This window comes from Centroberyx affinis, unplaced genomic scaffold (genome assembly GCF_046629955.1).
Source record: "Centroberyx affinis isolate AG114_WGS23_722 - 3 ecotype Tasmania unplaced genomic scaffold, CSIRO-AGI_Caff_v1 ptg000718l_1, whole genome shotgun sequence".
Taxonomy (NCBI): domain Eukaryota; kingdom Metazoa; phylum Chordata; class Actinopteri; order Beryciformes; family Berycidae; genus Centroberyx; species Centroberyx affinis.
The window spans coordinates 299,977-326,687 of record NW_027279335.1 but is presented as its reverse complement, the minus strand read 5'-3'; the positions used below and the strand labels follow the sequence as shown (position 1 = coordinate 326,687).

Here is a 26,711-nt window from a genome sequence, read left to right as displayed (position 1 = left end):
ATATTTCATATGGTGTTAAGAATAAATTCCTCTCTCTGTTCATCTCAGTTCACAGAGTGTTTGTGTGTCTGTGTGTGTACGTGTGCGCCCCTGCATGTGTTTGTGTGGGTGTGTGCGCACATACGTGTGGGTGTGTGTGTACGCCTTGGTGTATACTGTGCCAGTGCACATGTGTGTTTGGTGTGGGCACGCCTGCGTGTGTTTATATTTCATGCATTTTTGTCACTCCCGAGCACTGGGATCATGCCCTCATTGGGGTTTGGCTAAACGGAGGAGCTGATGTCTAAATGCAGTGGCAGATAACAGTGTGTTGTGTCAGGAAATGGGATGTGTAATTAGAGTGAGAGAACACTTTGATTAAACGCTCTCATCTCCTAATCCACTTTGCCCTGATTCGGCAGATTAAGCTCTCTACTGACTAATTAACTTGTGGAGAGAACACAACATTTGTTCAAAATAAGAAACTTCCGCACTCTGCTGGGATGATTTGTGCATGTCTTGTAGTTTATGCCAATTGAGCATAAGGCTTCGGTGTCTGATTAAATTTAAAAGTTTGGCCTAGGCTAACATCATAAAAAAAAATCGCAAGGTATGAATTATTGTATACAGCCAGATTCACTCCCCTTAGTGTTGTTTTCTTTGTTGAGACAGTGAGAAGGCTGAAGGGGCTTAGAGCAGCACAGGAGAAAAGGCTCTGGCAGGATCCAGTCTAAGACCAGCAGGGTCACATGTGCTTCCAGAGGCTGGGCTCTTCAAACACCGTTCTCCCTTTTGTTTTATTAATAACCACAACAAGTTTCTTCATCTTTACAAACTTTTTAAACCATTCTGAGCAAAAACCTGTAGAAGTGCCTATCTACAAATACCAAGACGCTCAGTTTATGTCGATATATATATACAGTATATATGTCAATAAAAAATATCCACTAGACATCTCGCTCTTTCCCTCTCTTCCTGTCTCTCTTTCGCTCTCTCACTCTCCTCCTCTTAACTTCCTCGCTCGCTCTCTCTCTCTCCCTTTCTCTTCCACCCCTCTCTTCTGCTCCCTCACATTCTTCTACTGCCACAGTAAATACCTTGCACTTTTAATTAGCTCCATGGCTTTCCTAATTCAATAATAATTAAGGAGCAGGAAGTAGCCGAAGGGAACGACTTATTAAAGCCTTCCCCCTAAACGTGTTGATAATGTCTGTGTACACTCTCACCAGCCAATTCCCTTCTGTCGGCTGCCTAGCCCACTCTGCATTAACTATGGCTGTTACATTGTGGCTCTCAGTCCCCCCCCCCCTCTCCACACGCGCACACACACACACACACACACACACAAATACGATAGTCTGTCTCTCTTACTCTGCCTCTGCGTTTCTATTTCACTATTGTATTGACAGTATTGGCTTGCCTACGCTCAAATAAATAAATGTATTCATAGCTATTGGCAGTGATAGTAGAACGATGGTGCGCTAATGTGAGTGCCTCTTTATCTCCTTGTGTACTGGAGGTTGATTAGGGCAATGGCTTCCTAATGTGGAAGCCTATATGCAAAAGGAGACAGACCTTTTAAACCGTACCGACATTCACATCCAGTATGTTATTGCTTTGATCATGGACAGCGCTGTATTGATTTTTAAACGTCTTTTACAAAGAGCCCACAGAGCTAAGATCCTCTCAGTGATGTTATTCACCGACAAATCCCGAAGTTGCTCCATTCACTGTGAACAGAGACTGAATTGTGGATACAGTGGCAATATTCAGGTTTGATTTGCTAACATAATTGTTGGCAAGACAATGCAGTAACAATCATTTGGATATAAAACATCCTATGAGTCCAAAGTCAGTCTCTTTTCCACCCTCTTTCCTCTTGCTGACATCACAGGTTCATGCCTTGGTTCACTGGTTTCAGAATCTGAGGAGAGTTGCACTCTTAATTAGCTCATGGGCTTCCCATGGCAATCAGTGAAGGAACATACAGTATATGTGTAATGGTGAAGACTACAGGTTTTCCTCCTAGTCTAGTGGTTTGTGTGTTTGGTGTTGGGAAATCCAGATTTGACTCCCCGTCAGTGACACTTGGCTGGAGATAAAGGCACTCCAGCGCTGCTTCTGCTGCTGCTGCTCAAATGATTGGTCAGGCCATTACTGGACCGGAGAGTGATGCCTCCCTTCCTGGCCCGCTCTCCCGGTGCAAATCACTGACCGACCAGCTGATTTACACAGCACTCTGGAGGAGTATACCCAAGCATGTGCATGGTCTCCTTCTTCCTTTGGCTCTGGGCTGCTGTGTCAGTGGAGTCTCCACAGTACATGCTGAGATGTGACTCATTCACACAAACCCCTTTCCCCTTTCTCTGTCTCAACTGCACTCTGCTGCATCGGATCTCTTGTTGATTCTCTTTTAACTCTGACACATTTTCACCACCGTGCTGATCCCCTTCCAAACTGCCCTGTGTTTTTGTCTGCCAGACATACGCAGCGGCTAATGGTCAACGCTGTAGTTTTTAGTATTGATTTATTTATGTACAGCCGCAGACAGCTCTTATAGTTTTTTGACAGCATGTCCGCTGGCGAGTCCAACTTCTCAAAGCACACAATTTACACTTTACATGCTTTTTTTCCTTGTCTTGGTGAGAGAAGTGCAGGCTGGCAATGGACACTCACCTCAGTGGGCTTTACTCGACTTGACTTTGCAAGCAAACATGTCTACTCCACACACACACACACACACACACACACATGCACAGAGACTGCACTTACACACATGTGCACACACTGCAAATATACATAGGCACACATACACTGATCTACTAGTATCAAAATAATGTCACTTTATGGAGAAAATTCTTGAAACAAGTCGATTTGCATGCGAAACATCTGAAATGGTCTCACCCCACTGGCAGATTGTTTAAGACTTATAAGACTTCCAAGACTCGATACTAGACTAAATGAGTTGTTACGATGGATATTTTTCCCAGTGTACACTTGTCCTGCCCTCTGCCTCTACAGACCAGATAATCCAGAGCAGGAACAGAGGCAGAAAAAGAGGAATGAAGAAAGATGAGCAGTGATAAAATGAAAGGGTAATCAGGGTATTGTCAGGAGAAGAAGAAGGGGGCAGAGCGGGGCAGCTCCTCGGAGAGTTGAATCAGTGTTTTTGGGATGCTGGCCGGTATCCAGGCCTGCCTGTTCTGCGGGGCACACTCTGCAGATATTTGCCACTGTCTGACTGTCAGCAGGGCAGCGCAGAGGTCTGTTTACGCTCCCACATTCAGTCCTCATTTAGCCAAATTGGAATGCAATGTGTGTGTCCTTTCTGCCTCTCTGGCAAGCGCCGTGGTATCTGTCACTGTTTGTGAGTTTGAGTTGGCGGATATGCACGGCGTGCGTGAGCGAGAGCGACTGCGTTCGCGAGTGTGTGTGTGTCTCGGTTCTATAAATCCTATCTCCCAGACGCAGAAGTGAAGCATTCCCCTCTGTTGAGGTTAGAACCACCTGATCTCAGCGGGAGATCATTCCCGACGCTTCCGGAGAGATATTCTTAATGACTGGAAGTTTTTTGGAAGAGTCCTCGCCTACCTCACTCTGGGAAGGGGATACACTTGATCTCCTTACTTTTCCCGACAGCTCTCTGCTGTCACTGAGCTGCAGCATTGACTGCCACCATGGCTTCCCAATAATGCCAGCAGACTGCCATCCATGAGGGACCTCTGTTTTGGTTTAGTCAATCATCCCTTATCTCTCCCCTGTGGTGTCTTGCTCTCCCCTTCCTCCTCCTCTCCTCTCCCATCTCCCCCCCCTAACACCCCCCGCCCCCCCACCTCCCCCCTCTCTCTCCCAGGAAATAATGGGTTCCACGGTTCAGCGGCGTCTGCAAACACACCATCCATCATGACGCTGTGCTGCGCTATATTGTCTGCACTTACCCTGCACGTGACGTGTTAGTGTTAGTATGGCCCATGCAAACGCTCGCAACAGCCCGGCCCCTCGCTGCAACATTGCCTCAGACTCTTTAACAAATGCTAAGCGTTCCTCGCGTCCGTCTTCCGCTTTCCACGGCTCTATTTTTCTTCCCGGCTCTCTGACTTTCACTCTTGCTTTTCTGCCTGCACTGCAAAAAAATGTTCATCTTAACAAGTAATTTAGTCCCCTGTTCAGTCTTAAAATATATATATATATATTTTTTCTTAAAACAAGTGAAAAATTCTGGCAGCGGTGTGAGACAATTCCACTTATTTTCCAACGCAGTTTCACTTGTTTCAGGAAATTTCTAGGAAACAAGGCAGAATAAGGCTAGTATCAGGAAAATCCGATTCAAAACAATTCATGATGTTGATTTGCATTGGAAACAAGTGGAATTATCTCATCCCAGTGGCAGATTATTTCACTTGTTTCAAGAAAAATACAATTTTAAGACTCAATACTAAGTTAAATGAATTGTTAAGATGGATATTTTTACATGAGACTCTTAACAAGAATTGTTTTAGGTTGCCTCAGAACTTAGGGCTGTTACACTCCGCATTTTAGGATGCCAGTGTAGTCCAGCTCTAAAACAAGCACTCAAACACGTGAGAGATAGATGGATAGACACGCTCTCCTGTTGAGCCCGGTCTTCAGTTTCAGCTGCACAGTCCAACATGTTATGCAAGAGCCGTATAGGTTTTCTGTAGAGATGCTATCTCATGCCTCAGCCTTGTCCTCACACCCTGCTGATGTCTCTCACTGTTCCTGGAAAAGACAGAAACTTTCTCCATTGTCCTGTGTCCCGTGCTTTTCAAATTTCCCTGTGTGCGACAGAGATGTGGCCTGATAGAGAGCGAGAAAGAGAGACAGAGACAGTGAGGGGGGAAGCGTGTTGTCTAGCTGCTGGCTGTGTGTGATATTTCTCTGGGTTGTAAAAGTTAATTGAAAGTGTCTGTGGGAGTGTGGCGCGACACCAGGTGAGCAGCGCTGCCAAGGCGCCCAGCGCTGAGCTGACAGGCGTCACTGTGATGGAGGCAGCGGTTAGATTACCTGACCGCTAGAGGCTGGCTTCTCACACACTGATACACATATAGGCAGCACACTGTCGGGTCACAAGTGAAGCTGGGGTTCAAATAAAAACAGGAATGCCCAGTCAGTGTACATATATATATATATATATATATATATATATATATATATATATATGCATGTGACACTGACTGGGCATTCCGTCTGTGTCCGTGTATGTGTATGTGAGGCAGTGTAGGTTGGTGGTTAAAGAGACCGCCCCGTTATCAGAAGGTGAAGTGTCACTGAGCAAGACACTGAACCCATTACCTGCTCACTCATTCATAATTGCTCTGGATAATAGTGTCAGCTAAATAACTAAAATGTGTGTCAGGGATGTAATTTTCTAGCACTTACCAGGAGAAAGTCAGGATTTTCAAAAACAACACCAGCAATTTCAAATGCCGATTCTTGTTTTCCTGTTTATTTTTTTTCCACCATTTCCATTATTTTTTAGCATCATTCCTGTTTGTTTATTTATATGTGTGTGTGTGTGTGTGTTGTGTGCATGTGTGCATGCATGTGTATATCAGGCATGTCATATTCTAGCACTTATCAGGAGAAATTCAGGATTTTCAAACACAACACCATGCATTTAATATCAGTTAATAACAATAAATATATGATTGCTGTATTCCTTTTTCCCCATTTCCCCCTTTTTATGCATTGTCCCAGGGTTCACTGTTTGTTTGTTTGTGTGTGTGAGTGTGTGTATGTATGTGTGTGCCCGCGCTACCCCATTCTCCAGTAGTGAGGGGTGCATTGCTGGGTGGCAGATCAGCCTCCTCCAGCTGCTTATCTGGCCCAGGTGGGTCACGGCTGATACCTACCTGAGCCACGCAGAGCAGCTAACCTGGAAATTGATGTTTCACATCAGCGACCACCTCTCTCTGCTCCACTGCAGGGAAGCTGTAGGAGCGGGGTGGGGTGGGGTGGCGGAATGTGTGTGTGTGCGTGTGTGTGTGTGTGTGTGTGTGTGTGTTGCTTGCATGCCTGTGTGCGCGTGTCAGTTGGATTTTGTTTGTGTGTCCGTTTGAAGATATGCACACGTGCGCCCGATGGTCTTGTGACTCAAGTGCGAATGTGTCGCCGCTGTTTGTTTGCTACACAGCACCTGTGAATTTCTTGGAATGTGTAAAGGTATTTATGCACATGAAAGGATTTCCACACAATCTGCAAAACCTAGAAATTTAAGAACTATTTTTCCAATCCCATAGAATATGTGTAAAATGAGAAAATGAAAAATGAAATGTCATGGAAAACTCTAAATGGTCCTGGAACATCAGAAGGTTACAGGTCTCAAAGGCCCCTAGAAATGAGCATTTAGAAGCTATATTTCAAAAAATCTCATACTGGGGAGCGTGTAATGTCGTGAAAACGACTTGGAAAATGATTTCCTACTGAGAGTGGGAACCCATATTTGGAGCACTTCAATCACCATATTCCTCACAGTGCTAGTGTTGTGATGAATTTATTTCTTTGCATGTGACTCATTGACTCCTGGACATTGACCTTTGACATGCAACTTGTTTTCTGACTGGTGCAAGTCCACAAAGACTTTCTGCCAGAATGCGTGGGGTTTTGTGTACAGCATCCATTGTTGTCCAAGACTACAGTAGCTGAATTTGTTCTCCCTCTTGCTTCATTTATGCACCTTGGTTGTAAGGTGAGGTAGTGACAGTTTTGTTGTTCTTGTGCATATTCCTCTGAAATGCACATACGTGTACACATTTGATGAGAGGGCATCCTGAGCATTTGCTCAGGATTCAGCCAATGTATTAAAGTCCAAATGGCATCCTGGATCAGTTTAGTTATATTAGGAGCATGCAGTGTAATATCAGCTTTAGTCGTCTGAGGCTGCTGTGCATTCTATGAAGAAAGGTTATCTCGTCCTTGTCTTGAAAGCTGACATTTGTTCTCATAAAGGCCAGCATGCTGGTGCCAGATAGGATTAATTGACAAGTGGGGTGCCTGCACTCACTGTCCCCTACTTACAGACCGGTCTGTGGCTCAAATCTGCTTGCTTTTGTTTACCGGTGCCTCCCTCGCACTTGCACTCCCTCTCTCTGTTGGTCTAGAACAATCTCACTCACTTACACAGGTGAGTAGGAGAGCTGGAAGAGGCAATGACAGCTGGTCTGGTTGATCAGCTCTGAAATCTCTCTCTCTCTCTCCCTCTCTCTCTCTCTCTCTCTCTCTCTCTCTCTCCCTGGATACTTTCTTACTGTGCTCTCGGTATGTCACCTTTCATTGCCAGCTAATTTAAGTGTGGCCTATTCAGCACAGATAATGATTTTGTCAAGTCGGTATCTGCAATTACTATCTCTTTATACATTCAGTTTACTGAGTAGGCTATGTATCAGTCTTCTGTATCTGTGCATGTTTTCTGTAGGCACAGTGATATGTTGCTGGGAAGGCATGTGTGTCTCTGTATCTTGTGTGTGTGTGTGTGTGTGTGGTTTTGCATACCAGCAGAATGGTGAGCTGGAGAGAGCAAAGCATAATTGAACTCCTCTCTCTTATCTCACAGCCGAGAAGGTGTTTGACATTTAACAGGCCTCCTTAGAAGCACGGCTCATTTTTTTCAGCAGTAAGCCAGGCTGTCTGTCCTCTCTCCTCTCCCTCACACATATTCTTGTTCTTTATCTCTTTCTCTCTTCTATTTGTTTCCCCGTGCAGTAGTTTGTCTCCAGTGAGAAGCTCCAATTGCTGACAAATCCCAGGCTTTTCTCCTGTCAGCCATTGTGTGTGTGAGATACTGTGGTTTCTCTAACTGTTCTTCGTCTGCCGATTCCTGCGCGCTGTTTATCCGCGCCGATACACACGGCACACACGCACGCACACACACACACACACACACTCTTACACACAGAATACGGAGTTGCCAGTATATACCCTGTTCGTCTCTGACCCAACCGCGTCATGGTTCTTCGATGATGGGTGATGGGAATGCAGTCGGTCTGCTCGAGGAGCTGGTCTTTGGGGGAGAGAGAGAGAGAGAGTGTGTGTGTGTGTGTGTGCGAGACAGAAAAAGAGAGAGGGGTAGAGAGAGAGAGAGAGAGAGGGAGAGAGAGAGAGATATGAGTCCAGAGCTGATCAACCAGACCAGCTGTCATTGCCTCTTCCAGCTCTCCTACTCACCTCCCTTCCCCCCCCCCCCCCTTTCCCTCCCCGCCCCCCCTTCGCTCCGTCCCTCTCTCCAGATTGGCCAAGAAGGTCAATTGCCAATTTGCCACTGCCAATGTCTTTATCAGGAAACAATATTCATTTTGGCTAATTAGGACCTGAAGCTAATGAGCGCTGCAGATAATGAGTTCATTTATAATCCATAAAACAAGTGTGGCGTGTTAGGGGATCAAAAACACCGCAGTGGAGGCGGCCGGACATCAGAGTTAGGCGGCAGAGGAGCAAACAATCTGGACACACATATTTACTACCCTTCACCCCCCCACTCCACTCTTTCCCTCCCTCCCTCTCTCTCTCTCTCTCTTTCTCTCTTCTCTCTCTTTCTCTCTCTGTCTATCTCTCACACACACACTATACACTCTAGCATGTCTGCATTGCAGTCTTCCACTGGTCAGCTAGAGCACATTTTCGGGCTACATCAGCCTCACTCTTCGGAGACTGACCATCCCACCCTTGCTGCCCTTCTTCATCTATCTCTGTCTGTCCTCTCTCTCTCTCTCTCTCTCTCTCTTTCTCTCCCTTTCCCTCTCCCTCCCATCTATCCTTCTGTCTCTCGGGAAACAGAGGGTCACTTCTGATAACAGCAGAAGAAAGAGACAGCGCTCCGAAGGGAAACAAAACAGAGAACAGAGGGCGGGAGGAAAGGAGGGATGGAGGAGATAGAGGGACGGAGGGAGGGAGGGAAGGGGGAGAAGAGAAGTTGGAATGAAGGGAGGGAGGGAAGGAGGAGAGAGGGGGAGGGAGGGAAGAGTGAGGAGGAGGAGGAGGGATGAAAGGAGGGGGCAGAAGGAAAGATGAACAAAAGGAGGGATGAATGGGGGAAGAGGGGAGGTAGGGGAAAGGAGAGAGAGGGAAGGAGGAGAGATAGAAAGGGAAAGCAAGAGAAGGAGGAAGGGGGGGAAGGAGGGAGGGAGAGAGGGTTGAAGGGAAGGTGGAAGGGAGAGAGTGAGGGAGGATGGGAGATATAAAGGTAGGGGAGGAGGGAGGATAGAGAGGGTAGCTGGAAGGAAGGAGGAGATGAGAGAAGGAGAGAGGAAAGAAAAGAGTGAGGGAAGGAAGGATGAAGGGAAGAAGTGAGGGAAGGAAAAAGTGGGATGGAAAGGGAGGGTTGAAGGGAATGAAGAAGGACTGAAGTGAAGGAGGAGAGAGAGAGAGAGAGAGAGAGAGAGAGGAGGGACAAAGGAAGGAGGGAAAGGAAGCCGGCAGAAAAAGTGTCTGTCGAGACAGAGGGAAGGCGGGGGAATAAATAGAGGGAAACTGAAAGTGGAACTGATAGACTATAAAGATATGGAAACAGATATTGGCAGAGGAGGGAGAGAAGGCCTTCACAGCAGATGGACGGCAGCAGAAAGAGAGGGAGAGAGAGTTGGGGAGGATAGAGATGCGTTTGAGTCTGTCCACATAGATAAACTCCAGCTGGCCTGTGTGTAGTGTGTCCGTTGGCTGGCCTGGTCACTCAGTCAGCTATACTGAGCTGATCTGGACCAGACCAGGATGAACCACACTACTGTAGCACTGGGAGTACAGTGTGCCATATGGACTGGTGAGAAAACCCCATTACAGACATATTACAATGGCCATCACTAAGTTTGAACACCACAACTAAGGAGACTTTCGAAATACATATTAACAATTAGGGATGGGACGATTCACTTACCTCACGATGCAAGTCGATACGCGATATGGGGTTCACGATTCATGTTTATTTCTGAGCCACAAATCTTGCAATGGCATTGGCTTATTGCAATGTAAACAATAATTTAAAAATGTCATTACAGATTCTAAGTAATATAATTTCGATGGAGAGCTTGTGAAATTGTGATGGGCAGGCCATCTCGTTTGTATTACTTATTACAGAATAAAAAGGAGCTAATATCACAATTCATTTCAATTCGCATTTGTATTATGATATATTGAATTTCTATATATCGTCCCATCCCTATAGCAGTATTACACAAACTGCCTTTTTTCATCTGTCGAATTTAGCTAAAATGCAACCTATTCTTCCCATGCAAAATGCTGAGACACTCATCCATTCCTTTGTCTCTTCTAGACTTGATTGCTGCAATGCCCTCTTCTCTGGCCTATCCAAATGTAGTATTGGTAAATTGCAGTGTGTTCAAAACTACTAACCCAGACCAGAAAATATGATCACATAACCCTCATCCTGGCCTCCTTGCACCGGCTGCCAGTCCAAGCAAGAGCTGATTTCAAAGTACTTCTATTAACATATAAAATGCTTCATGGGCTTGCGCCACCCTACTTGTCAGCTCTTGTTACCCCATGTCTACCACTGAAGTCTCTGTGATCCCGGGATGCAGATCCCTTGTCTGTTCCAAGGATAAAAGAAGCAGCAAGCAGGAGGGCTTTCTCTTACCAATCACTGTCTCTCTGGAGCAGTCTCCTAGTATCGATCAGAGATGCTGACTCTGTGGAATCTTTTAAAAAGCAGGCTTAAAACATATCTGTTCCCTCTAACTTATGACCGAGTCTAGCTGGTCATGTGAAAATGACCCACTGATATGATGCTACTGCCTTTTGTATTCCCTTATTTTATTGGACTGTAAATATATTTTATTGTTTCATTTTTTTACATTTAATTTATTGTGCATTTTACGATATTTGTAGTTACTGGTCTACATGACCATTGTTTTTATTTTGTGAAGCCCTTTGAGGCATGCTTTGCGATATTGGGCTGTAAACGAATAAAACTTGAAAGGTAGGTCACTGTTGGAAGCATGACGGTACATGGGAGCCAAACTGAAAAGCTTTTGGCGCAGTTAGCATCAGTGTTGGGCTCACTACTCAACAAGTGAAAACTAGCTAAGGGCAAGTTATGTGCTTGCCAGCTGTGAGTGGCATCTTGCAAATGAAAATACAATAATGAAAAATCAAATCACAAATCCTCACTACTACAAGTTAACTAATGTTACTGTTAACATACACTTCAAGGTCTGTTATATGGATGAGACTTGTGACACAACTGAATTTGAATTATACACTGTATTATTGTATGTGATCAGTGAAACTGAGTGAATTTGCATTTACAGTTCCTCAATATTCAGTTTCAATTTAGTTGAAAAACAGAATGACTTTTATGTATTTTTAATTATGTTTATGTAATTGAAATTTGCAAACTCTACTCAACTCAAATTCAGGGCTTTGGAAGCCCTGAGAGACAAAAGAGAAAAAAAAGTTTTTTGTGTTTATCTAAATATTACTACTTTTTTCGACAAGAGGTTATGGTCTCAGTAGCAAATTTCACTTCTTCTAATGTGTGCCTTATGGTGACTTTCAAAATAATTGTGTCAGTAACGGATGTAATGGAAATAAAATGGGGTTGTTTTCCTAGTAATTGACAGGTCGCCTGCCCAGTGATTGACAGGTCGCCAATTCTGGACCAATAGTAGGTGGTGGACAACCCCTGGCTTCGCTCTGGCTGCTCTGGCTCCAAAAAATGTCAACATGGCGTAAACCCAATATTCTGGCTTCAAAACAGCCTTTCAGAAACCTATGGATAATGTCACACACACTACGTCTTTTTTTACAGTCTATGATTAAACTGTATCTGGAATGGCCCACTGGCTGTCCCCCATGGTCGATAAAGTCAAAGTGGAGGGACTATCTGTCTATGGATAGTTCAAATTCCATCTGGTATTTAGAGAGGGAGATAACATTTATAACATGCAGTATTATGACTGAAAATGAGATTGTAAATTCTTTACACTACTCATTGATGGAAAAAGTAATACTATCACTGTAATGCATTTTTATCTAACTACAGTCAGCTTGGGCAGACCTCTTCTTCATCCTTTCAGTTTTACAGACAATTTGAGTCAATTTGTGGCTAATGTTTTGTATATTTTCTGTAAGCACATGTCATTTGATGGCTTTGCCAGTTTTCAAATTTATTTTGATGTAACCTCATTGCTAGCTGACAAAAGATGTGTCTGCCGCCTTTGCAGTAACATTAAAAATGCATATAGCCCCTAGGCCTAAAAGAAATATGGAAAAATAAATGAACTCTATTTAGCCAATGAACTGTACCAAAACTGGGTACAGTGATAGCAATTTGATGAACAGTGGAACAGAATATAAATCGGAAGGCACGGTCGCCGTTAAATTGCCCTGTGCCTTTTAGTTACATCCCTGCCCCTTTCCTCTTTATAGACTCCTCCAAAACAAGGAAACCACTTCCATGTTACTTACACCTTTCACATATTCATTATAGATGCACTTGTCAAGAAAAGGAGCCGTCCCTCTCTGAGGCAATACTCCTTACAAGGCCAGCCAATGACAGCCGGGGTCAGAGGTGAAGTCTGACTTGCCACAGCCTCATTCCTGACCCCTGCGCCTGCCATTCCCCAACATCCCCATCCACAACCCCAGGGCTGACAGAAACAACATCAGCCCTGTATTTCAATAACACACGGGCCAAATGATAAGCATGTAAACGGGAGAGAAAAGGGAAAAGGCCAAGAGGGAGAAGGTTTTGTTTCAGGGTGTGAGTGTGTGAGGGTGTGTGTGTGTGTGTGTGTGTCTCCACAGTGAAGGTGGCATGTTCCATTACCCGGCCATGATTTAGCTCACTCTGAGGTAATAGTCGGCCCTGGAGAGGTCAGCAGAGGGCCAGTGCAGGAGAGAGGGAGAGAAAGAGAAAAAAGAGAGACAGGGAGAGAGAGAGAGAGAGAGAGAGAGAGCGAGAGAGAGAGAGAGGAGCAAATAAGAGAATAAGAGAGGGGAAAGGCAAGAGAGGCAAGCACCGGAATTGGGTGAAAAGAGCAAGACAAAAAAGAAAGAAAGAAGGAGAGAAAAAGTTGGGCAGGCATTATGCGTTGGCAGTGTTGATGGACATGTTGGCACGTTGGCAGGAACAGAGCGGTGCGTGTGTGTGTGTGTGTGTGTGTGTGTATGTGTATGTGTTTGGGGAGGGAGGTTTGCTTTTGTGACAGCGACAGGCCAGGCTGGCTCAGCCGTCACTCCAGGACCCTGAGTAGCGCACAGCCACCTGTCCACTCCTATCAGCACTGCCTCTGTCCCTCTGTCTGGCCTCCACAAACAGGAGGGAGCGTGACGAGAGGATGAGGGGAAAAAAGAGAGAGAGAAAGAGAGATACAGAGAGAAGGGGAGCGGCGAGAATGTGACGGGACGGAATAGAAAATAGCGAGAGCAAAGAGCTTTCCTCAGTGATCGGAAAAAGGGAACGGAGCGGCGTGTGAATTTGCAGTGACAGGTCTGCGTCTCTGTCACCAACGCGTGGGACGACTGTCCACTAACGTCCTTCACCGTCCTCCGACTGCCGCGATGTGATTGGTTAGTCACAGCCTTGTCGCCGAGTGTTTTCATCATTGGCCCATTTGGGTGGATTAGAAACCCGACCCCGGGTCCTAACATCCAATCGTACACCGCGTCCTCCTCGGTTCGCTTTACACTGGACTGTATCGCTCTCGTTCTGATTGATGATTCATATCTGGACAGCAGCCAACTTCAAATATACTCTGATAACATAAATGCCTCAAAACTAAACATGGCTATTGGTCTGTTATACTTGCATACTGCCTAATAGCCTCCTTATTTTGAATTCTTATACTTTGAAGAAAGCCTCTACTTAAGGCATTAGTAGTTAGTCACTACTTCTATTGAGATACATCAATCTACAGCTTCTTAGAAATCCCTTGATGCCTCCTTCCTGCAAACGTAAGAGAACAAAACAAAACGGGCTCCGGTCTTTGCTTTGTTCTTTCACAACCTTAAACCTCAGTCAGGTTTTGTGATTTTAAGCCACAGATAGAAAAAACCCTTTTTTTCCCACATTTTGATCCTCCCATTTTGGACCTTTTAAATCACACGATGAGCCACTACATAGTTTGTATTACAGATACAGTGCCATACACACACACACATATATATATATATATATATATATAAAGCACACGTGCCCACATACTGTACACACACACAGACAACAACAAAGGAGGTTATGGAGTGAAAGATTTGCTTGCCCTTTCACTTTTCTCCAAGACATTTTCACTTATCACTTACACCAGATGACCTTCAGGCCATGTTTATGTATACACTCATGTGAGTGTATCCAAGTGTTTGTCTTGCCTCTATGCATCAGTGTGTTTTTCACCTCATGAATGTGTATATGTTACGATTCTGTGGGTATACACTGTAACTTATGAGCACTGTGCCTGCCCCTGTAGGGTGCATGCACAGGCGAGTGTGTATTTCCCCCAGCGATGGCTAAGAGAAAGGCAGAGGGTGTTCTCCTCCCATCCGTGACAGATTTAGTCATAAATCTGCTGGATTAATACACATCCTCCCAAGGACTATCGTGGTGTGTGTTGTTGAAACACAGGAGTCACTTAAAGCCAGACTCCCGGCACTATTTGTCTTCGTCTCTCTTCCCCATCACTGTTATTAATGTCACAAACACACGTACACGTATGCACACACACACAGAGGAGAGGGGCTGTGGAGAAGAGAGAGAGGGTAAAAGAGAGGAAAATGAGAAAGAATAAGGTAAATGCCTTGTTTAAAAGGAACTGTTAATTTAAGGATTTGTGTGTTATGGATTAACAAATCTAATCTCCTTTGAAGAACGCAAATTGTCCATCATCTAAAGTCGTATCGATTTGAGAATGTGTGACATTTGTTTGTTCATAGCACAAAGGCTTTTTTTAAGATGCCTACTTTATCGCCGGCTGTCTAATTGACCTCCCTGGGGAAGTGGCTTTACTGCCTGTCTCTATGGCTGTCTTCATCCCACAGGGAAATAAATTGTCTGCATGCTTCCTCTTTTCTATTAAAGATGCCCCCTGAACACATGCACCTCTCTTTGTATGGAAATACAAGTCCAAGCATTTAGTTTCTGGCCACCACACTATTGTCATTCCAGGTGGATCTGCTTGGTTTATTCCCACGTTCCTGGCCTACCTGAGGGAATGTGAGTCTCTAGACATTAACGCAGCACACAGCCCCGCGGGCAGGGGGAGAGCTGATGAGTTGATCTCAACTCATTTCCATCGCATTTCTAATGAAAGGGAAGACAGTTTAATTTATTGGGTGTTTGGGCTTGGAGGGAGGGGGGTTACAAGTTAATGTGTGTTCCCCCAAGGGATTCTCTTAAAAAGATAAGCCTGAAATAGTGACTTAAATCCCCTGATGGAATCTGACTTGTAAATTGCCCCAATAGTGATTCTCAGGAGACGGTCTAAATGAAACAGCTGGGGCCGTTCACTAGTATGACCATTTGGCTGAGAAGTTTAGGTGCACTCTGCCTGATCAATACATACTGTACATACAGTGATAAAACAGATAGTTCCAGTCCTCAGTTGTTATTGGCTCAGGAACGTTCACAGCTGTTGTAAAATACCTGACAAATGCACACTTGTGGCCGCATAAGTTATTTTAAATATAAATGTGCTAACCAAAAATCACTACTCATACACAAGTGTTGCATAGCAACCACATTTAATTATTATACTTATGCAATTAAAAATAAAAGATTATTGAACATTTGTGTTATTTGTTTTTTCATAAAATGGTGTTTTGTAAAAGCTATAAGCCATTAGACAATGCTTTGTATCTTGCCTGAAACCTCATCACTATAAAGTACAGCCTCTTGTGGCATATACTTGAATAAAGTTAAATACAACAGTCAAATTCAGGAAAGCTCAATACAGCATCGAAATTCAACAAGGTGGTGGTGTTTGCACTCTAATCTCTGTCGTTAACAAAGGACGTACATTTTTTTTAATATTCTCATTCAAACAAAAGGGATTCACTTCCTACTAACCCACCTTCTACAGTGTAGTGGTGCTTTGGCATAGATGTGTGTTTCAGCCCATGAGTGTTTATCATTCCCTTCCATTGTATAACTGTATGGGCACTATCAGCGTAGTGATTCAAACACACGCACATACACACATAATAGTGGTGTGCGCGAAACAGCCTCATTTTGTTATTATGGCACACAGCCAATTAGAGGGACGCGGTTTTGCGTGCTTCCTCTTTAGCAGCACTCTGCCTGTTATCCCAGGCCTGATGGATCTGAGGCTGGAACACATACAGCGTTGTAGCTTACAGTCACACTCTCATAATCACAACTTATCTATGTGACAGATGTGAAGCCTCTCTACTACTGCTCCTCTCCGCAGAGTACACTATTCAATTACTATTCACATGGTAATTCATAAAGTGATGAATGCTGTACTGTGAAATAGGGCGCAAAATACAGACGGCGTGCCGAATGAGCTCATACTGCCAGGAAGGTAAGCGTGATTCCTCCAAGACAGTTTCTCGCCGAGTGAATTTTTGATGCGAGTGATTGATGTGGGACAACGTGGCTTCAGTTTGGCGTCGCTGATGTGTTTGAAGGCTCCCTTTGTCAGTGGATAGATAGTGCGGTAACATGAGTGGCACGGTACTGACTCATCAAGTCACTGATTGTATGACTTCACTGGCCCTGCCTCAAGACAATTCATTAAGTATTTACAAGGACCGGGTCAAGATCAACGTTCTCTCTGCCCTGTCCTCCGCAGCTGTCAGTCGTCCACTTTATCCTCGGCCGGCTTCGCCTCTTCCTTTGTTTGCAGCTACTTTGGTAAACAGCGTACTGGACATTGCCCATCTAGCCTTTTAGCCTCTGAGCGTCGTAAAAACTCATAGCTATAATTCACAACATGCCCCAAATTGCGGTCCTGACAGAGCCTGTCCCACTGAATCAGCGCTTAGATGGACGAGAGGTTCTAGAGATGTCACTGACATAATAAACAGAGGCTGTGGCCTATAGCCCCTTCTTTTTCTCCTGCCTGGGGCCCGGGGCAGGGCCGACCCCGGTCCCAGTCTAACACACACGGCTCCTATTGATCCGGCAGGGATTGATGTTCTCCAGCGGTTGATTTAGCGCCCCCACTGGCCCCCTTGCCACCCTCGGACAAGGCTGGGCTGAATAAAACATATGGCTGCCGTGTATCGGCTAGCCAGTCCTCCTCCTCTCCTCCTCTTCTTCACCTCCATTCCTCTGCCTCTCCAGCCCTTGTCATTTTGCCTGTTTTATGGCGGTGCATTTTTCAGCCCTGCCACGGTGAAACAACTGCGCTTCGTCTTAATGCTGAGCTCCTTCGCCAACTTGTCCCCTCATTTTTGAGAAGAGCTTATGGTAATGAAGTGTATTTGTCACTATCTTCAACAAATCTCACTCCTGTGCACTTTTCTCTTCCCCTGTTTTTTTTTTTTTTATTTACTCTCATTCTGCTCTGACTTCTTTATTGTGCCCAGCTTCCTCTCATACTTCTGGCTCGCTCATTCTCCTTTCTTCCACTCTTAAAATAAACTGTGCACGTATCCCGGCGTCCTTATTTATCACAGTGTGAGTCCTCTAGACTTTCTCTTCCCTTTGTACTTACCCACAGGGATGCCCACTTTGCTCCAAATCGACTACAGGTCAGATATATTGGGTGTGCATTCTGGTTGGGACCCCCGTGTGTCTTTGTGTGCGCTGACCTTAGTTTGGCCCAGTTTGCTCTCCTTTGGTCACTCTGGTTTGACCTCACTGCCTGAACACAGTGGCAGAAGTGGGGATCCAGTGGGACTGTTTGAGTTGCTGAAGAGAGTAAGAGGTTTGGGGAGGGTGAGAGAGAGAGAAAGGTGAGGGAGAGAGATGATTCCTCCAGCCCATCGCTCTTGTCAGAGCAGCGGTGTTCGAGAGTGGAGGAGAAGGGGAGGGGCGCTGTTAATGTGCACTGTATCATTCATAACAGTAATACTGGCATCACTTGCTGCTAAATAGCATCATTTGTCAGGGGAAAGGGCTGGGTGCCACGGTGTTACAGATAAGCACCAGGAGGCTGCCCACACTGCACCACTTACACACACACACACACAAATATGCACACCTTTGTCTTGCTATACTTGTGAGGGCCTTCATTGACTACTGTAATTTCCAAGGTCTAACCCAAAACTAACATTAAACATAACCCTTACTCTAACATAAACCTAACCCTAATTTTAATCTTAACCCTAAACCTAAACCCTAACCCAAAAATAGCCCTTTAAAGAAGTATGGATCAACAAAATGTTGGATTTCCCTCATATTCCTATCCTTGTGAGGACATTTGATCCTTGTAAGTATAGTAATGCAACACACACACACACATACACACACTTGTATATATATATATACGGTATGTTTACTTACTTCTTCATACATACAGTGCCGTAGCCAAAGCTCCATATCTACTAATCTTTAATACAACTGCACATGTATTCAGTAGGCATGGGCACATTCTGTGATGAATACGCCTCCAGTCCTGCATGTGAGCCTTCCTTACTGCCTCCTTACTCCTAATCTGAGTAGAGAACCCAACCTGTATAGTTAATGTGCTGTTCTCAGTTCGCCTCTCTCTTCCAGAGTAGGAGTTAATCTTCCACAAGACTGTGGCTCGCAGACAGGGTTAGTCTCAAATGACCATTTGTTATTCTTCACTTGAGTACATGTCTACCCACATGGAGCAGGCGATTCTTCCTTAGTTGAGAAGGCTGGAAGGAAGAGGAGAGAAAAAAAAGTCAGTTATTATTGATGACTATGTGGTAAAATGCTTAATTTGAACCGTCTTCAACCAAATTATAACTCATATTGAAAGCAGCCGAATTTGCATAAATCTCATTAGACGCAATGAGAGGGGTTCATAAATCGTTATATTAATTAGTCATTTTTGCCACCCTTTCATGGGAAAATGGGGTGTATTAATAAAACGAGAGGGGTGTGTGATTGTGGAGCCTAATTGGTCGTTGTGTTAAGCAGTTTGGGCCACGAGTGACAGGCTTGATTTAGTTTGGCTTCACCTCTATTGTCTGATGAAGTACCTGCAGGGAGGGAGAGGGAGCGTGCGTGTGTGTGTATATGTATGTGTGCTCATTGTGTGTGTGTGATCTATGTATTTACTCATGTGGGATCCCTTGTCAATTGTGAGGTACGTTTTCTGGATCTCAGTGGGAAGGGTTGTTTTTGAGATTAGGGGTTATAGGGTGAGAATGAATGAATTAAAGGAATAGTTCACCCAAAAATGAAAATTCTGTCATCATCTCCTCACCCTCATGCCAGTTGAAACACAGGTGAAGTTTGTCCCTATAACACACAGGGAGGTTGCCAGCACAACTCCATAGCAGCCTTCTCCACAACAACTGAAGTCAGTGGGGACCAGTTCTTCAGAGTTCCAAAAAGACCTACAGTATATTTACAACATCATTTAGTGCAAATCTTAACTACAGCTGATTGATTTGCAACAAATCATGGTGTATAGGTCTTTCTATTCACAGTGTGAGTGTTTGGCTTTTTTTTTTTGGAACTCTAAAAAACAGGTCCCCATTGACTTCAGTTGTTTTGGAGAAGGCTGCCACGAAGTTGTGCTGGCAACCTCCCTGTGTGTTATATGGACTAACAAATTTCACCTGTGTTTCATTTGGCATGAGGGTGAGTAGATGATTTCATTTTTGGGTGAACTATTCCTTTACGCCTTCATACCATCTGTGTCCAGCCATTGTTTGTGACTTATCACAGCGAAGCCTCCCCTGAAGCCTATTACGGGACATAGCCTGCCCATGCGGTTTTACTCTGACCGGTAATGAGCCTTGTCCCCCTGGGTCGCTGGGTCTCGATGCCGTCCTTGATGCCGCTCCTTGCCTCAGCCCTGCCCTCCTTGACACATCTGTCCAGCATGGTGGATTAGCCGGCCTGGCTGCGCTCCACCTCTGGGTTTGATTAGCCAGGCTGTCTGGGCTCCATGTCTGTGATGAATGAAGCCTGTGAACCGCTGTAGCTCCAATTAAAATCACTCTGCTACTCTAACCTCACATGTGCTTGTGTAAATGTGAGTGTGTGTGTGTGTTGTCTGTATCCTTAACATGAAAATACAGCTTACTATATGCATGTCAGTTTTGTTCTTTTTAGACTATTATGGAAAAAGTCTTCTAAAGCGTCAATCAAGGTTTCATGGCTGAGAAGATATGTCACTCACAAAATGATTTTTTTTTTTTTTTTTTTTTTTTACCCTCAGGTGGTTGTATTTGACAGTGGTATCATTATCTTCTTGCGTGTTGCTTGTAGCTCTTTTTCTCCCAGTGGTCTCTCTTTCTCATTAGTTTCCCTGCATTATCTGCATTGACAAGAATCCCCTGCAACAAGGTTTATGAAAAGTAACCGACTATGGAAATCTTCAAATGAATAATAGCTAGTCCTCTTGGGCTGTGTTGGAAAAATGTAGCAATGGAACTGTGTATTGAAAGTTGCCTAAAAACAGTTAAAAATTAAAACTTCAACGACAATATGAGCACTATGCTATGTAAATATATGAGCACATTTTTTCTCTACCATGAGGTACAGGGCAAGTCATTTTCACTGTTCTTTGGGTCTATTTAATGGGTACACTTTGCTGAGGAGAGATTCTTTTTATGGTGGTTAAATAACTACTGGCAACTACAGTAGGCTACCAACCATTGGGAAAAGCAATCTTTCAGTGACATTCAGATGGATAACAATATTTTTTCTATCCGATACAAACACCTCAAGGTAAGAAACACAATGAAATGTTTTTATATGAGTGACATATACCTTTAAGTGGCCCAGTAGAGCGAATGCGAAAGCTCGGGAAATTATTGCATTTGAGTGTATGTGCAATGATTCCTTAATACTGCTGGCGATAAAAATATATTAGGTCTCACAATCTCTTTCTCTCTTTATAATAGCAACTACGAGGTCACAAAACCAATCAGGAAAGCTCTTATTCCCTGTCCTTTGACCCCTTTGTGACCTCTGACCTTTGACCCCCTCTCTGGCAGGTTCATCGGTGGCCCAGCTGAGGGCATCCGACCCCGAGAGGCAACCTCTTTTATACGGGGTGGCGGGAGAAGAGGCCTCAAAGTATTTTTCTGTGAATAAAGAAACCGGCGTGATCTGGCTTCGACAGCCCCTCGACCGCGAGGTAAGGAACGCCACACCTTTTTTCGAAAAAAAACACACACGCATCGACTCACAGGCACACACACACGCTCACAATTTCCAAAGCAAATGTGCTTTATACAACAAAAAAACATACAGGGCAATTTTGAAAATAGGAAATGGAAGGGAAATTATGGAATGATGAAAGAGCAGGGAAAAGTGAAAATGCTCTCCGGTGGGCAGAGATGAAGAAGAAAGGGTTTCAGGCTCAGAGTGCAGTTTCTATGCTCTGCTTTTCTGCGTGTTCCTGCGCCGTATGTCCATGCGAAGTTTGTGCTGATGGGTGTCTCTGTCTCCGCCAGACCAAGTCAGAGATGCAGGTCGAGTTCTTCGTGAGTGACATGTACGAGGTAAGAGACAGATTTGCAGTGCGATTACAGTTGTGACACCTCCCATCACACACTGACACCTGGATACAGCCCGACCACATAGCACATACAGGGCTTCTCTTCCTCTCTCTCTCTATCTGTCTCTCTTTCACTCCGTCTCTTTCATTCTCACCCTCATTTTTCTCTCTCTCACAGGTAATCATTCTGACACCTGTCTCACTCACGCACTTTAGCTGCTGAAACATACTGACATTCAACCTACACTGCCCCAAGGGTAATCTACCATACACTTATCCTCTTTTCTTTCACATTGAATGGTTAATCTTGGCTCGCTATGGCTAATACAGATTCCCAGCGACTACAATAGATGTTTTTACCAGTCCTCTGTCACATTGAGTAGCTGTGTAGACGTGTGGAGGTGGCTCTGGCTCTGTGGCAGGGTTTTACTGAGGTGCCTCCTCCCTCAGGTGGTCAAAGACACGGTGAACATCCAGATCGGAGACGTGAACGATAATGCTCCAATCTTCCACGGCCAGCCTTACACCGTCCATATCCCAGAGGTAAGGCTGACACAAAGTAACACCTAACTGCATCCAAGACAGCAGGAGTCTTGGATCATGGTGTGCTTTACCCAATCTTTCCTGTAAATTTATTAAACAGCCCCAACACTGAGGGAGAAAATATAAATCCAATGAAAATTCATCATCTGTCTTTATTGCTGATCCCAAAAGTATAGGAGAAATACAGTGTACTTTATACTTCATATCAAAATAAAAATGCAAGCAGAAAAAACTTTTACAGTCCAGGTCTGTAAACAGAATTTCAGTCACCCCTAACTACTACAAAACGCCCTGGGGAAAAAAGGCTTGCCATTACTGGAATTTGAGAAAAAGGCAAGAAAACATGTTTGAAATTCATCTTCATGATGTGACTATTGTAATGGTAAAAGTGCGGTAGGCACCACTGATGGTGATCAGCTTCTATTCATAGCACTTTCTGTCTCAGCTGCCCTGCAAATGGCTGCATTTTTCCCTACCTGTATGATCTGCCCACGATTTAGGGAATTCTATTCTAGCTCATGTTTAGAGAGAGTGTGCTTGCCTTTTGATATAGGGAAGAAAAACACTCCCCGCAGTGCAGACCTCAATCTCTTTTCTCCTCTCTGCTTCTCTCACTTCTCTGTCCTCTCTCTGAATCTGCTACCTCCCTTCTCAGCTTCCCCTTTTTTCCATCTTCCTCTCTCCTCTTTGCCCTCTCCCCCAACTAATCCTTGATATGAAGTAATTGCCAGAGTGGAGTGGAGGACTTCAAACAGGGGCTGAAATCTATCTCAGACGCGCACACACACACATATATTGTTGTGTTTATATTGAGCACATACCCCTCTCCCAGTCTTCACCAAATCTTCAAAGCCACTGGCTTTTTCTCTCCCCAATCCATAAAGTCAGGCAAATAAATGGGAGAAAGAAGGACTGTTTAGACTAGGCTGTTTAGACCGCCCACCAGAGAAGGTTCTCTCAGGCCAATGCAACCACTGCTAAGTTGTGTGGGACTCACTTAAAGTCTACATACAGAGACTTTCCACGCTCTGCAAACAATGGACTTTGGTTCAGCCTCCAGAAAGCCATTAAATGGAGCTGTGTTTGACCCTCATTCGCTCACATTTTGTTAGTTCCCTTGCATCACTCACTGAATTACTGCTTATGTCAGTCCTGCCCCCATAGTGCCTACAAAATTTAAGCTTTCTTTTATTTGAGGCAACGTGGTAATAACTAAGTACACTTGAAACACTGAGACATACCAGTGGGTCTTATTCACCGATATTCCTTTATATTTGAAATGGTGGACGCCTGGAACAATGACACAGAACTTAAACTTTATACTTTTTTTAAACTTAAAATATGCATTCCTTGTGTGTGTGGGCACAATGTGAGTCTAATTTGCAGGTGGTATGATTTGATTGAATATCTCAACATTGCCTTCTGAACATATTTGTTTGTGCCTTGCTTGATAACTTAGGCTCAACTGATCTTTATTCATTCATATTTTTATGTTGCAAAATAGCAGAGCAACACACAGTGAGCTGTTCAATGAAGCCTTCCGCCGAAGCCTCAAGGAGTTCTGGGAAAGGCAGGAGTGATCATTTGGGAGTCAGTTTCTTCCTCGTTGTATCCTGTTTCCTCTTCCCCTAGCCTTTCCTCTCTCGCTCCTCCTTTCTCCACAACTTTCTGTACCTGCATTTTCATGGCCTCATTACCTCCGCGACCCCAGTTGACCTCTCGCGGGCAAAGCAAACACGCTGCGACATCACTCCATCAAGCTGTCACTCACTGGACATGCCGCAATAACTGGCCAATCAGGGGTTACAGCGCCATCAGCGCTATGAGGCACTTCTGCTGAACTTTGCTACAGTAAAAAAACACAGTGGAAAACACTGCCAGAAAGAGAGAGAGAGAGAGAGAGAGAAGGGAGAGAAAGATAGGAGAGGGTGATTGATGTGACGGGTGACAGAGTAGTAGAAGTGAACAAGCAGTGATGAAAGAAAGGCAAGGTTTCCCATGATGAGATTTAACACTGGCCCACTGACACAGAACAAGAAACACAACGACCGCAAGTCAAAAGAAAACGACGCAAACTAGTTAAGGTTCGTTGAAACAGAAGAATAGTTGGGCGAGGAGGGATATTGGTACAACTCAGTAGTGAGCAGATGAAGCGGCAGTGTGAGTGGCAAGGTGAGGTGTGCAGCGGGGAGAGTGTGTGTAATTGTGGTTTTAATTTGTGGGATCATAAAGAGGGTGAAGGGGAGCAGGTGGGCTGCTAGCATTCCCTCTGTCAGTGCTAATGAGCTGGCCAGATTTACAGCATCCACGCACTCAGGCAGCCAGCAGCAGAGGTCGGATACAAAGAGCTACGACTATCACCAAAAATAATGTTTCGCTAAAACAGCAGATGGGCCACAACCCAAATCCATTATTGGATGGGACGACGGAGGGGGACTGCAATATATTGAGAGGTGTTTTTCACATTTCCTAAGCACGGCAGGTAGTCCTCTATACAGCAAGCCCTCTATATTGACAAACTGATTGTTTGTCACTAGCTTCTACTTGGGCAATATCTTCCGTAGCTATAAATGTGTCCTGAGGGAGACGTCCAAACAAAATGCATCAGACACAGTCCCAGATTGTGACATTAGAAAAAAACTGTTATGCCAAGTGTGCATCTGCAATATGCCGTACGGTGCAGGTGTTTGAGCAACTGCAAGACTGTCCGTGGCTAAAAGACACAGACACACACACACACACGGCTGCCTGACCCTCACGCTCTCCCACTGGGAGTCAGTCTCCCTGTCAGTGACCCTCTGCCAATATCAAATGCCAACGCTAATGACTTCTCTGACTGCGCTCAGTGTGTGCCACCTCCCGCTGTTTGATACACCGCCTCTGACCATAAAAAACACACTTTTCTCTTTTTCTTACTCTGACTCTCACTCTCTTTTTCATTCTTCTGCTTCTGTTTCTCTGCAGTCCTCGCCGCCTTCCACAGAAACAGAATACCTGGGAACCAAATGACTCTCTCTCTCTATCACTCTCTCTTTCATGCATACACACACAGGGAACACACACATTTTCTCTCCCTCATTACCTCATCATACACTAATAATTTGCATTCATCTCTCATGTATTTATTTATAACCGCTGCCCATACTGAACTCCCCCGTGACCTTTGTTGCAGTGTGTGTTTTTTTGGTGGAACTGCTCCAGTAATTCAAATTTCATCTCTTTTTCACCCTCTTGCCAATACTGGTATTCATCCCCACCTTGATATGCAATGCAGTGGAATCCTTACTTCGATAAGGAGTAGATTGTATACCCGACTTCAGACCGGCCCTGTAATGCAACATATAGATGGATTAAATATATTGGCAAACAGGCAGACAGACAAGCAGACTCCAGGTGATAGATAGCCAAACTTTCTGCTTATCTGTTGACTGTCTCCCCATTCTGTCAGGCAGACGGGCAAATCCCTCCTCAGCCTCTATTTTCTATCAGCCATATCTCAATGTCTTTCTCTAACCTAAGCTCTGATGAACTACTGCTGATGTTATAGAACAGGTCTGCCCAAGGAGGGACCCGCAGGTGATTTTTGGCTCTCCAAAGGGAAAAACAAGGCTCTTCAGTCTTTTCTGATGTGTAAAACTTTCTGCATTTGATTCATTTTGATGATTCTTTTTCAAGAGAAGTTATTCCTCCGGGGAGGCATATTAATAGGAATCTTCATCAGATACCCAAGAGGTTATGTTGTGCTCATAACATTTCTAAATAATCAATGTTCAATAGAAATATAGCCGCGAGCGGCATTTGCAAGACAGACAAAACAGAAGGTTGTGAAGATCGGACACACACACTCTGCTAGTTAAGGCTTAGCACCAGCTTTTTTTTAAGTTATTCACAATAGCCAGACTTTCATACCGCTTGTTCTTGACAACTAATGACTTCAGAAAGACAAGCCTGGATTTGAACCCACAATTTTCCACACGAGAGGCAGACACTTTATAGAGCTAAACTGAGCTAAACTCGTGTTACAGCAGTACAGAGGGGAAAATAACTAAAGGGAGAAGTATTGTGATACTGCAGCCTATGATTGACAGTGCTAATCACTTTATAAAACATTGTAGTACTCTCCATTAACGAATAAAACAATACTAAATCACATGGGCCAGAAAGCTGCTGCTGCACTGCTCTCTATGGGTTGAAAGGTCTGGCCACACCCCAATCAGTGATTTTGCCATTGACAGATGATGTCAAACACCTGCTTTGAGTTTTCTACACTCTGTGATTTAGTGTTGATTTACTTTTCATGAAACTTCAAAAAGGTCTTGTGGTCCAAAGACCTGAGCTTTACCAGTCTGCCAACTTCCACTTTGGTGTGCGTCACAGTGGGGAAACAAAACAAAGGGACAAGTGATAGGTCACAGGTGCTAGTCCAACCCATATTGAAAGCCTCAGAAAGAATATTATAACTGTACTAGCGCGCCACATTAATCAATTTACACATGGCTTTACAGACATCATCTTGACAGTCCAGACATCATTTGTATTTAGTTTGATGAAGATTGATCAAATCATCTTGAACATATCACACTGTCAATTTATCAAACTATTTGCAGCTGC

General features: G+C 44.4%; 1 protein-coding gene across 1 annotated transcript in view; it reads left to right on the top strand.

Moving 5' to 3' along the window:
* cdh23 (cadherin-related 23) overlaps window positions 1–26,711 on the top strand; it is a 164,996-nt gene that overhangs the window by 16,063 nt on the left and 122,222 nt on the right. Inside the window, exons 4-6 of the mRNA XM_071519622.1 lie at window positions 21,052–21,194; window positions 21,514–21,561; window positions 22,008–22,100. Coding sequence (XP_071375723.1) covers window positions 21,052–21,194; window positions 21,514–21,561; window positions 22,008–22,100 — 284 coding nt within the window. The remainder of the gene's footprint in view (window positions 1–21,051; window positions 21,195–21,513; window positions 21,562–22,007; window positions 22,101–26,711) is intronic.